We start from the raw sequence: 12,894 nt of genomic DNA on the forward strand, positions 1-12,894 counted from the left end.
CCCAGCGCTGCAGATTCTGCTGCGAAGAGACCGAATCATTAGATCATTTGTTTTGGTACTGTACATATGTAGCTTGTTTTTGGTCGCAGTTTCAGGAATGGCTGAAGAATTGCAACATTTACCTGGAGGTAACTCTGCAAATAGCACTGCTGGGTGATTTGAAAAGTCATAGTTAATTGATCAATAATATACACTGAAAAAAATATAAACGCAACATGTAAAGTGTTGCTCCCATGTTTCATGAGCTAAAATAAAAGATCCCAGAAATGTTCCAAACGCACAAAAAGCTTATTTCTCTCAATTTTCTTTGTACAAATTTGTTTACATCCCTGTTAGTGAGCATGTTATCCTTTGTTAAGATAATCCATCCACCTGACAGGTGTGGCATATCAAGAAGCTGATTAAACAGCATGATCATTACAAAGGTGTACCTTGTGCTGGGGACAATAAAGGGCGCTCTAAAATGTGCAGTTTTGTCACAACGCAATGCCACAGATGTCTCAATTGGCATGCTGACTGTAGGAATGTCCACCAGAGCTGTTGCCAGAGAATTGAAAGTTCATTTCTCTACCATAAGCTGCCTTCAACGTTGTTTTAGAGAATTTGGCAGTACATCCAACCGGCCTCACAACCGCAGACCACGTGTATGGTGTTGTGTGGGCGAGCGGTTTGCTGTTGTGAACAGAGTGCCCCATGGTGGTGGTGGGGTTATGGTATGGGCAGGCATAAGCTACGGACAACGGACACAATTGCATTTTATCGATGGCAATTTTAATGCACAAAAATACCGTGACGAGATCCTGAGGCCCATCTGTGACCAACAGATGCATATCTGTATTCCCAGTCATGTGAAATCCATAGATTAGCGCCTAATGAATTGACTGATTTCCTCATGAACTTTAACTCAGTAAAATAAATGAAATTGTTGCGTTTTATATTTTTGTTCAGTATAATAATACTCTTATCAAAAATGTTTATCTTTAATTTACAATCTGTAGAAACAATGAGAATAGGAAGTTTCAGAACTTTTTGTGAAACATCACAGCACAGTTGAAAAATATATGGCAAATAGGGATGGTCTTCAGAGATCTATGGGATGGGTTGAGGGTAGCTGAAGGATGGGACTAAAAACAAACAAAATATAACTTTTGTAAAATATACTTTCCATAAAATGTATATAGTATGTATAAGCTGGAAGTAGAAGCCTAAACGTTGTCCATTAGTTTACTCCAATTAGGGGAGGGGTGGTAGGGTTAGGGGGAAATAATAAAGGATTGCCAAGAGTGTGCAAAACTAACATCAATGCAAAGGGTGGCTACTTTGAAGAATCTGAAATAGAAAATATATTTTGATTTGTTTAACACTTTTTTGGTTACTACATGATTCCATATGTGTTATTTCATAGTTTTGATGTCTTCACTATTATTCTACAAAGTAGAAAATAGTAAAAATAAAGAAAAACCCTGGAATGAGTAGGTGTCCAAACATTTGACTGGTACTGCATATATAAAAAATATATATTTACAAAAAATATATATGGGGGCTAGGAAATGATGCAGACAATTACATTGATGGAAGCCACAATCTATCTGCAATAGTAAAGCTGATCTACCCCCTAAAAAAATATATATCATAAAAAAAATCCCACATTCACACTTCACAGACAGTCTGTACTGGCTCCTGTGAGTGTAAGATATGAATGTGTTCAGCGCTGTTACTTATACAGAGTACCTATGTTGTTACAGTGTTACCTATACAGAGTACCTACAGTGGGGAGAACAAGTATTTGATACACTGCCGATTTTGCAGGTTTTCCTACTTACAAAGCATGTAGAGGTCTGTAATTTTTATCATAGGTACACTTCAACTGTGAGAGATGGAATCTAAAACAAAAATCCAGAAAATCACATTTGTATGATTTTTAAGTAATTAATTTGCATTTTATTGCATGACATAAGTATTTGATCACCTACCAACCAGTAAGAATTCCGGCTCTCACAGACCTGTTCGTTCTTCTTTAAGAAGCCCTCCTGTTCTCCACTAATTACCTGTATTAACTGCACCTGTTTGAACTCGTTACCTGTATAAAAGACACCTGTCCACACACTCAATCAAACAGACTCCAACCTCTCCACAACGGCCAAGACCAGAGAGCTGTGTAAGGACATCAGGATACAATTGTAGACCTGCACAAGGCTGGGATGGGCTACAGGACAATAGGCAAGCAGCTTGGTGAGAAGGCAACAACTGTTGGCGCAATTATTAGAAAATGGAAGAAGTTCAAGATGACGGTCAATCACCTTCGGTCTGGTGCTCCATGCAAGATCTCACCTCGTGGTCAATGACCTGAAGAGAGCTGAGACCACAGTCTCAAAGAAAACCATTAGTAAAACACTACGCCGTCATGGATTAAAATCCTGCAGCGCACGCAAGGTCCCCCTGCTCAAGCCAGCGCATGTCCAGGCCCGTCTGAAGTTTGCCAATGACCATCTGGATGATCCAGAGGAGGAATGGGAGAAGGTCATGTGGTCTGATGAGACAAAAATAGAGCTTTTTGGTCTAAACTCCACTCGCCGTGTTTGGAGGAAGAAGGATGAGTACAACCCCAAGAACACCATCCCAACTGTGAAGCATGGAGGTGGAAACATCATTCTTTGGGGATGCTTTTCTGCAAAGGGGACAGGACAACTGCACGGTATCGAGGGGAGGATGGATGGGGCCATGTATCGCGAGATCTTGGCCAACAACCTCCTTCCCTCAGTAAGAGCATTGAAGATGGGTCGTGGCTGGGTCTTCCAGCATGACAACGACCCGAAACACACAGCCAGGGCAACTAAGGAGTGGCTCCGTAAGAAACATCTCAAGGTCCTGGAGTGGCCTAGCCAGTCTCCAGACCTGAACCCAATAGAAAATCTTTGGAGGGAGCTGAAAGTTCCGTATTGCCCAGCGACAGCCCCAAAACCTGAAGGATCTGGAGAAGGTCTGTATGGAGGAGTGGGCCAAAATCCCTGCTGCAGTGTGTGCAAACCTGGTCAAGACCTACAGGAAACGTATGATCTCTGTAATTGCAAACAAAGGTTTCTGTACCAAATATTAAGTTCTGCTTTTCTGATGTATCAAATACTTATGTCATGCAATAAAATGCAAATTAATTACTTAAAAATCATACAATGTGATTTTCTGGATTTTTGTTTTAGATTCCGTCTCTCTCACAGTTGAAGTGTACCTATGATAAAAAATTACAGACCTCTACATGCTTTGTAACTAGGAAAACCTGCAAAATCGGCAGTGATTCAAATACTTGTTCTCCCACTGTATGTGTTAGTGTTAGCTATAGACCTTTTCAAATGTCAATAACACATTATATATGCACGCGCAACCAAGAGGTTCCCCAGTAAACACCCGGCGCTGCAGCGTGCCATAATTGCTAGCTAGTTCGTTTTTCTTGATCCAACCAAAAAACGGAACAAACGAGTTATACACATTGACTTGTTGCTACCAGATCCACTAAACAAAATCAGACAACGTTTATTATCCATTTGCTCTGGTGGTGTTGGCTACATTTGGCTAGCACAGCAAATAACCACAGAGCTAGTGTGATGTGAAGGTAGAGAAAGATCCGCTTACCTTGTTAGTCAGCTAGATAGATGAATTTCTCTCACGGCAGCCAACAATATAACTAAACAAAATGTAACTAGCATACGAGTCCAATGATTGACGGCCACAAGTGTTTACATCAAAAGTTAGCTAGCAGCAATTACCCCACTATCAACCTCTTTCCCCCTTCACTAATCTGTGTCTCCTAGCTCTTCGTCTGCTTCCTCCAAAACGCAACTATATTTTACCCAGGTGTATTGCCCACTCAATTAAGAAACATAATGTAGTTTAAATGAACCGCTAGCTTGTGCTAGGCATGTATTATCGACCTCAAGTTACGAGACCTAGCCAGTGGTTTGTTTACGTGTAGTAAAGCTAGACTATAATACAAATGCCAGCGCTGACATCTTGTGGTGATAATGTTGAACTGCATATTAATTAGGCCAGGATGACACATTACATGAAGCACACAAATTGCAACTTTATTTCAAGCAACATGTATTTTGAAATTAAACCAAATGAACGTTAAAATATTACTTTCTGCACACCCTCATGATGGTGATATTTGCTAATAATGTCTCTCTAATGTGCATGTCATCCTTACGGTCTACCTTCATTACAAGGGTAGGGATTGCACTAATCCATTTAATGAAGGCATGTACAGTAGTTGTAGAAATCAAATCTGGTATCCTTCAGCATGGTTAGGCTCATTAATTGTCTAATGAAAAAGAAAAACCCACACACTGATCTTGCCAGTATCAGTAAACTATTAGCAAATTATTCCCACACACATAAATGCTCAGATGTGAGTGCTTTTCCTATTTCTAATAGTATCATTTAAAAGGGAGAAAGCATCTCAACAAAATGTAAACAGTGTGTGAGGATTTTCTTATCCTGTTTCAGTATAGAAATGACAAGCCACATGTACAAGTGCATTGGACATACCCACGAGGCCAATACTAATCCCATCATATGTCTGCATTGGGCATGCATGCAGTAAATAATCTCACATCCACTGTGACCAAAAGGGTAGAGCACGGATAGTGGAGGCAAGCAAAAAAATATCCTGAAGCGTGACCACCGTGAAGGGTCACTTTTACAGGGTCACTTTTACAAGGGCTGCAAAGTAGCCATGTAATGTATGAGTTTCATCCCCATATGGCTGCCCGGTGCCGGGACGTAAACCCAAATCAAATGACACTTGTAGCTAGCATACCAACCATTGGAGAAGGAGGACAGTGAGTGTAGCAGAATGAAGCAAATCGGCACAAAAAAGATCCTCCCGCAGCTGAGATGCTTACGGTATTAAAATATAGATACATTAATGGTAGACAGGAGGAGACAATACTTCAAGTCTCAGGGGGATGGAATCACATCACAGTTGCTACTAGAACTCACCTGCAGCTCACCTCTGCTACAGTCACACCCTTTTCACCTCCTCCTACGCCACCGACAGTATAACTCAGCCACCGACTGTGTGATCTGAGCCAATGTAGAAAATTAAATACCCACAAAATTAATTATGTGGGTGCTAGATTGACTCAGTTCACACAGTCTGCTCTGCTGGCTGTTGAGGTTGATGCGGAGGAGGTCAGTGAGTGTTGCAGCTGAGGGATGAGTGTGTAGCACGTGAGCTAGTTGACAGGTGAGTGCTACGCTCTTTCTCAATTCATCCTTCCTCGATTCCTCTCATCGCCTCCTTCTCAAAACCAATTTGAGTAGAAGGTCAGAAGGTAGGGACCTTGTACCTTCACCTCCAATACAATTGTGATAAAATACAGGTGAGGAGATAGGATGCAAGTAATCAAGGAAAGAAAGTGAGACAAAGCCCTAGTAGCCATAGTGTGGTGATGTCACCTGCTCTGATACCTAAAGTACTGTTATTCTAGCCCAGTGTTTCCCAACCAGGGGTACTAGGACACTTGGTCTATCCACAGGGGGTACTTGAGAAGACTCATGAGACCATAGGCTTACTGGTAAAATGTACATGAGTGGGTACTTCAAGGGTACTCCGGGCAGAGCAAAATATACTTGGTGGTACAGTAACCAAAAAAGGTCGGGTACCACTGTTCTAGCCCAACCAAGATCATGGTTTTGGTAGGATAATGGATGTTGCTGTGCGTATGTCACACCCAAATCAATGATCAAGAACATCAGCTCCAGCTGCAAATCTGTGCAATATCATCAGACAAAATGAGAGTGAGTGACAACCAAATAAAACAGACAAACAGGGAATATTTTTAATGACCCAAAAGTACACTATACTTCATTCAAAGAATCAACACTTTATTTCATATCATAAAAAAAACGTCTATGTAAATGGTTAGTGGGTATAGACATTCATCTTACTCCAAAACAAGAGATGATTGAATAGTTAAATGAATAGTGTCTAATACAAATAATAAGCAGAATGTCAGGGCTGGGCTGGAACAGAAACGTGCACACCCAGTAGCTAGATATCTAGGAGCAAGGTTGGCTGTACATGTTCTATGTCTATGCATTGATACTTTTAACAGTATTTTTGCAGTCTTACAAACAATTCTAACAGTAAACCAGTAACACATGTAACCCATTGGAGATATACCCTTCAGTCTCTCCAGGACTTGGGACTTCCTTTGGGACCTTCATTTGCAGACCGGGTTTAGCAGCTTTCACTGATCTCTGTATCTGAGGTTAGGAAACATGAAAATTAGACTACGACTTGCTTTGTTATTCTCAAGTGATATAGCATTTGATATATTTCGTTGCAATTGTGTTTTTGTATTATCATAGTTCTCTCTTTGGAACTGAAAATCTATCTGTTACCTCTGTAGCTCAGCTGGTAGAGCACGGCGCTTGTAACGCCAAGGTAGTGGGTTCGATCCCCGGGACCACCCATACACAAAAATGTATGCACGCATGACTGTAAGTCGCTTTGGATAAAAGCGTCTGCTAAATGGCATATTATTATTAATTAGCTAGCTAGCTTAGCTACTTGTAAGGTAGCTAACATTGTTGTTTTTAGCAGATCAAGCTAACGTTTGTGTCATAAAAAAAATAAAAAATAAATGGATGGCTGTCTATCCTATTTATATGTAGCGAGCTAGCTAGATGACGTTACCTAGAATAGATGGTTAACTTAATAATCAACTTAACCTGCTGCTAACATTACTATCCATGCAGGCAATGCAGCCCGCTGCTATGCTTCTTTGGGAAATCTATCAACTTTAATTAAGATTTGTCCCCGGACGGAAGGACCATCCCACCCGCGAATACCTTGAGAAAACAAATAAAGTTAGCTAGCTAGCTGTTTACAGCCGCGACGGAACAGCTGTTTACAAACGCAACGGAAGTTCTTTGGGGTCCAGGGTTCACTTCCACTCCTCCTCAAAAAGCAATTTAAATGGTCTATTCAGAGTACCTATGCGTTTGTCTGTGAAAAGAGAGAACTGTTATTAAGGTGTGATTTCTACCCCTTTTTGTTTATTTTGAACAGGAGTGCAGCAAACCTCAGGAGGCATTTGGCTTTGAGCAGGCATACAGGGACTACTCTTTGCAGGCTTTTGGAGAAATGGCAGACTCCTTCAAGTCTGATTACTTCAACATGCCAGTTCATGTAAGTAGAACATGTCTAATCATTAAGGAAGGTCTTACAATTTTGACCTGTTATAATTGATTCACAACTGTCATGAAATGGAATTTTTAACATTTTATTGTTTGTTTCAGATGGTTCCCACAGAGTTGGTGGAAAAAGAGTTCTGGCGCTTGGTGAGCGCCATCGAAGAGGACGTCACAGTGGAGTACGGAGCAGATATAGCCTCCAAGGAGTTTGGGAGCGGATTCCCCATCAGGAATGGAAGATTTAAGGTTTCAGAAAAGGATGAGGTAGGCAGCTGTGTATTGAAATGAATGGGTAACCAAACCAATACAGTATATCACACAGTAGTAGACTCATGATATAATGGCAAACGTTTCTTTCAATTTCATGTCTTGCCAATGTACCATTGAATCAGAATATAAATATATTTAAAAAATGGCTAAACTCTTTCTCATGATTTCTTGCAGAAGTACCTGAAGTGTGGCTGGAACCTGAACAACATGGCGATGATGGACCCGTCAGTGTTGACTCATGTCACAGCAGACATCTGTGGGATGACTCTACCTTGGCTTTATGTAGGCATGTGCTTCTCCTCCTTCTGCTGGCACATCGAGGACCACTGGAGCTACTCAATCAACTATCTGCACTGGTACTGATGTTGGCCAACCACTCTTTATTTAGGGATGTTGAAATTAAGTTAATTGTAACATGGTAATATACAATCATAACACAAAGTGCCATTTTGCTTATGGTCAGTGATTTTTAGTTTTCCACATTTTCTGTATGGAGTCAGGACAATATTTTCAAATTATTCATATCACCTTGAATACCTTATTTGCATGATGTTCCCGAATCAAGCTCTGTGTTTGTTTTTTGTTTTTGAAAGGGGGGAGCCGAAGACATGGTATGGAGCACCTGGCTTTGCTGCAGAACAGCTTGAGGCTGTGATGAAGAAGCTGGCTCCAGAGCTGTTTCAGATTCAGCCTGATCTCCTCCACCAGCTGGTCACCATCATGAACCCCAACACCCTCATGTCCTATGGGGTCCCGGTAAGTGTCTCTCTCAATGTAACTAGACTTACACCCATGTATTTCCATAGAATAGTATATCATTTCAGTAACAGAGAAATTAATCAGAAATCAATATTTTCTGTGTCACCAGATTTACAGAACAAATCAGTGTGCTGGTGAGTTTGTCATCACTTTCCCCAGAGCCTATCACAGTGGTTTCAACCAGGGCTTCAACTTTGCTGAGGCTGTCAACTTCTGCACTGTGGACTGGGTAAGATACTCATTGGCTTCAAGCACCCTTTCATTGTTTTATGGAGGTGAATAGAGATAAGAATGTTCTCTTCCTTTACATAAGCTCTTCATTGATATTATATTGCAAGGGTTAGTTTATGTGAAGTGGACTGTTTACTAATATAGTCTCTCTTTGGTTAATCTCAGATGGCATTAGGCCGACAGTGCGTTGACCACTACAGACTGCTGCATCGGTACTGTGTTTTCTCCCATGACGAGATGATCTGCAAGATGGCTTCCAAGGCCAACAGTTTGGATGTGGTCCTGGCGTCGGCTGTCCAGAAGGATATGAAGGACATGATCAGAGAGGAACAGGACCTACGAGATAAAGTCCGCAAGATGGTAAGGTGCCCCTACAACAGACAGAATTATAAATCAAAATACATTTCCTTTTCGCTTTTCAAGTCAGTTAATCAAACTTTTTTTTTTCTCCCAAAAAATAAGAGATTCTTAGAGGAATATTATATCATAGCTTTATATTTCTGTATTTTTCAGGTCACAATACATCACAATATAGTATTTTGATAGGCAGAGCAACGAGACCTAAACAGACCATTTTGATGTATTTTTAGAGGCTTATCAAACACTAATGAGACATTGTTCACTCCAATTAAGGAGAACAGCTGTCTGGTTCCCCATCTCTCGGGTCTTCATTTATAACATGGTTGTGTTTGTGTCTTTCTCCCCAAGGGGGTGTTGCATTGCGAGCAGGCGGAATACGATCTCCTGCAGGACGATGAGCGGCAGTGTGCCAAGTGTAGGACCACCTGTTACCTGTCTGCCATCACCTGCCCCTGCAGCCCCGGCCAGCTGGTCTGTCTCCACCACATCCAGGACCTCTGCTCCTGCCCCCTCACCAACTACACACTGAAGTGAGTCATGTCTCATGTCCTGTCCTCCGACGCATCTAATCTATCCACAGCACACCAGTTTGGCTTTCTCCACAGATTTGTCCCCTTTTTCACGCTGAAGTGAGTCCCGGGGCGCATTCAACAGGGCACAATGTTGTGGAATGTTCAAATAGAAATACACTATATACAGTGAGGAGGAAAAAAGTATTTGATCCCCTGCTGATTTTGTACGTTTGCCCACTGACAAAGACGCAGTGCTAGCTGTGCCACTAGAGATCCTGGTTTGAATCCAGGCTCTGTGGTAGCCGGCCGCGACCGGGAGACCCATGGGGCGGCGCACAATTGGCCTAGCGTCATCCAGGGTAGGGGAGGGTATGGCCGGCAGGGATGTAGCTCAGTTGGTAGAGCATGGCGTTTGCAACGCCAGGGTTGTGGGTTCGATTCCCACGGGGGGCCAGTATGGAAAAATTAAAATAAATGTATGCACTCACTAACTGTAAGTCACTCTGGATAAGAGCGTCTGCTAAACGACTAAAATGTAAATTTGAACAGTGATTTGACAGAATAACAACAACAAAATCCAGAAAAACGCATGTAAAAAATGTTAAAAATTGATTTGCATTTTAATGAGGGAAATAAGTATTTGACCCCTTTGCAAAACATGACTTAGTACTTGGTGGCAAACCCTTGTTGGCGATCACAGAGGTCAGACGTTTCTTGTAGTTGGCCACCAGGTTTGCACACATCTCAGGAGGGATTTTGTTCCACTCCTGTTTGCAGATCTTCTCCAAGTCATTAAGATTTCGAGGCTGACGTTTTGCAACTCGAACCTTCAGCTCCCTCCACAGATTTTCCATGGGATTAAGGTCTGGAGACTGGCTAGGCCACTCCAGGACGATAATGTGCTTCTTCTTGAGCCACTCCTTTGTTGCCTTGGCCGTGTGTTTTGGGTCATTGTCATGCTAGAATACCCATCCACGACCCATTTTCAGTGCCCTGGCTGAGGGAAGGAGGTTCTCACCCAAGATTTGACGGTACATGGCCCCGTCCATCGTCCCTTTGATGCGGTGAAGTTGTCCTGTCCCCTTAGCAGAAAAACACCCCCAAAGCATGTTTCCACCTCCATGTTTGACGGTGGGGATGGTGTTCTTGGGGTCATAGGCAGCATTCCTCCTCCTCCAAACACGGCGAGTTGAGTTGATGCCAAAGAGCTCCATTTTGGTCTCATCTGACCACAACACTTTCACCCAGTTCTCCTCTGAATCATTCAGATGTTCATTGGCAAACTTCAGACGGCCCTGTATATGTGCTTTCTTGAGCAGGGGGACCTTGCGGGCGCTGCAGGATTTCAGTCCTTCACGGCGTAGTGTGTTACCAATTGTTTTCTTGGTGACTATGGTCCCAGCTGCCTTGAAATCATTGACAAGATCCTCCCGTGTAGTTCTGGGCTGATTCCTCACCATTCTCATGATCATTGCAACTCCACGAGGTGAGATCTTGCATGGAGCCCCAGGCCGAGGGAGATTGACAGTTATTTTGTGTTTCTTCCATTTGCGAATAATCGCACCAACTGTTGTCACATTCTCACCAAGCTGCTTGGCTATGGTCTTGTAGCCCATTCCAGCCTTGTGTAGGTCTACAATCTTGTCCCTGACATCCTTGGAGAGCTCTTTGGTCTTGGCCATGGTGGAGAGTTTGGAATCTGATTGATTGGTTGCTTCTGTGGACAGGTGTCTTTTATACAGGTAACAAACTGAGATTAGGAGCACTCCCTTTAAGAGTGTGCTCCTAATCTCAGCTCGTTACCTGTATAAAAAGACACCTGGGAGCCAGAAATCTTTCTGATTGAGAGGGGGTCAAATACTTTTTTCACTCATTAAAATGCAAAAAAAAAAAGGATTTTATTTATTTATTCTGTCTCTCACTGTTCAAATAAACCTACCATTAAAATTATAGACGGATCATTTCTTTGTCAGTGGGCAAACGTACAAAATCAGCAGGGGATCAAACACTTTTTTCCCTCACTGTATATATACAAAAGTATGTGGACACCCCTTCAAATTAGTGGATTTGGCTATTTCAGCTACACCCGTTGTTAACAGGTGTATAAAATCGGGCACACAGCCATGCAATCTCCATAGACAAACATTGGCAGTAGAATGGCCTTGCTGAAGACTCTTGACTTACAACGTGGCACCGTCATAGGATGCCACCTTTCCAACATGTCAGTTAGTGAAATTTCTGCCCTGCTAGAGCTGCTCCGTTCAACTGTAAGTGCTGTTATTGTGAAGTGGAAACGTCTAGGAGCAACAACGGCTCAGTCGCGAAGTGGTAGGCCACACAAGCTCACAGAACGGGACCGCCGAGTGCTGAAGCACGTACAAATCGTCGGTCCTCTGTTGCAACAATCACTACAGAGTTCCAAACTGCCTCTGGAAGCAATGTCAGCACAATAACTGTTCATCGGGAGCTACATGAAATGGGTTTCCATGGCCGCGCAGCCGCATACAAGCCTATGATCACAATGCGCAATGCCAAGAGTAGGCTGGAGTGGTGTAAAGCTCTCCGCCATTGGACTCTGGCGCAGTGGAAACGCGTTCTCTGAAGTGATTAATCATGCTTCACCATCTGGCAGTCCGACGGATGAATCTGGGTTTGGCGGATGCCAGGAGAATGATACCTGTCCGAATGCATAGTGCCAACTGTAAAGTTTGGTGAAGGAGGAATAATGGTCTGGGGCTGTTTTTCATGGTTCGGGCCAGGCCCCGTAGTTCCAGTGAAGATAAATCTTAACGCTATAGCATACAATGACATCCTAGACAATTCTGTACTTCCAACTTTGTGGCAACAGTTTGGGGAAGGCCCTTTCCTGTTTCAGCATGACAATGCCCCTGTGCACAAAGCGAGGTCCATACAGAAGTGGTTTGTCGAGATCGGTGTGGAACAACTTGACTGTCCTGCACAGAGCCCTGACCTCAACCTCATCGAACACCTTTGGGATGAATTGGTACGCCGACTACGATCCTAATCGCCCAACGTCAGTGCCCAACCTCACTAATGCTCTTGTGGCTGAATGGAAGCAAGTCCCTGCAGCAATTTTCCAACATCTAGTGGAAAGCCTTCTCAGAAGAGTAAGGGCTCTTATAGCAGCAAAGGGGGGACCAACTCCATATTAATGTGCATGATTTCGGAATGAGATGTTCGGCTTGCAGGTGTCCACTTTTGGTCATGTATTGTAAATTGGGTATCTTGGACACGTAGAATAATGAGTCACATTGGCTCCTTTAATGACATTTCTGTGGCCATGGTGTCCTCAGATGCCTCATCTGCTCTGGCTTTGACCACTACTGATATTATTCCCTTTTTCACTTGCAGTTATAGATTTACACTGGATGATCTGTACCCCATGATGAACGTGGTGAAGCAGCGAGCTGAGTCCTATGACGAGTGGGCCTCCCGCGTGACGGAGACTCTGGAGGCTAAACTGGACAAGAAAAAAAGTGAGAGACAAATTCAGCTTGCCTATATTCTTGTCTCCATTAAAAGTACTTTTAAATCCAGAAATAAG

The 12,894-nt window shown here is 42.8% G+C and overlaps 1 protein-coding gene across 2 annotated transcripts in view; it reads left to right on the top strand.

Annotated features, from left to right (window-relative positions):
* LOC121545695 (lysine-specific demethylase 5B-B) overlaps nt 1–12,894 on the top strand; it is a 31,085-nt gene that overhangs the window by 9,055 nt on the left and 9,136 nt on the right. The window contains exons 10-17 of one of the 2 annotated variants that reach the window (XM_041856449.1): nt 7,073–7,192; nt 7,303–7,461; nt 7,642–7,823; nt 8,061–8,223; nt 8,336–8,455; nt 8,623–8,817; nt 9,166–9,347; nt 12,702–12,826. In XM_041856449.1, the coding sequence (XP_041712383.1) occupies nt 7,073–7,192; nt 7,303–7,461; nt 7,642–7,823; nt 8,061–8,223; nt 8,336–8,455; nt 8,623–8,817; nt 9,166–9,347; nt 12,702–12,826 (1,246 nt within the window). The remainder of the gene's footprint in view (nt 1–7,072; nt 7,193–7,302; nt 7,462–7,641; nt 7,824–8,060; nt 8,224–8,335; nt 8,456–8,622; nt 8,818–9,165; nt 9,348–12,701; nt 12,827–12,894) is intronic. The other variant, XM_041856450.1, reaches the window with a different exon arrangement.

The sequence above is a fragment of the Coregonus clupeaformis genome, chromosome 30 (genome assembly GCF_020615455.1).
Source record: "Coregonus clupeaformis isolate EN_2021a chromosome 30, ASM2061545v1, whole genome shotgun sequence".
NCBI lineage: Eukaryota > Metazoa > Chordata > Actinopteri > Salmoniformes > Salmonidae > Coregonus > Coregonus clupeaformis.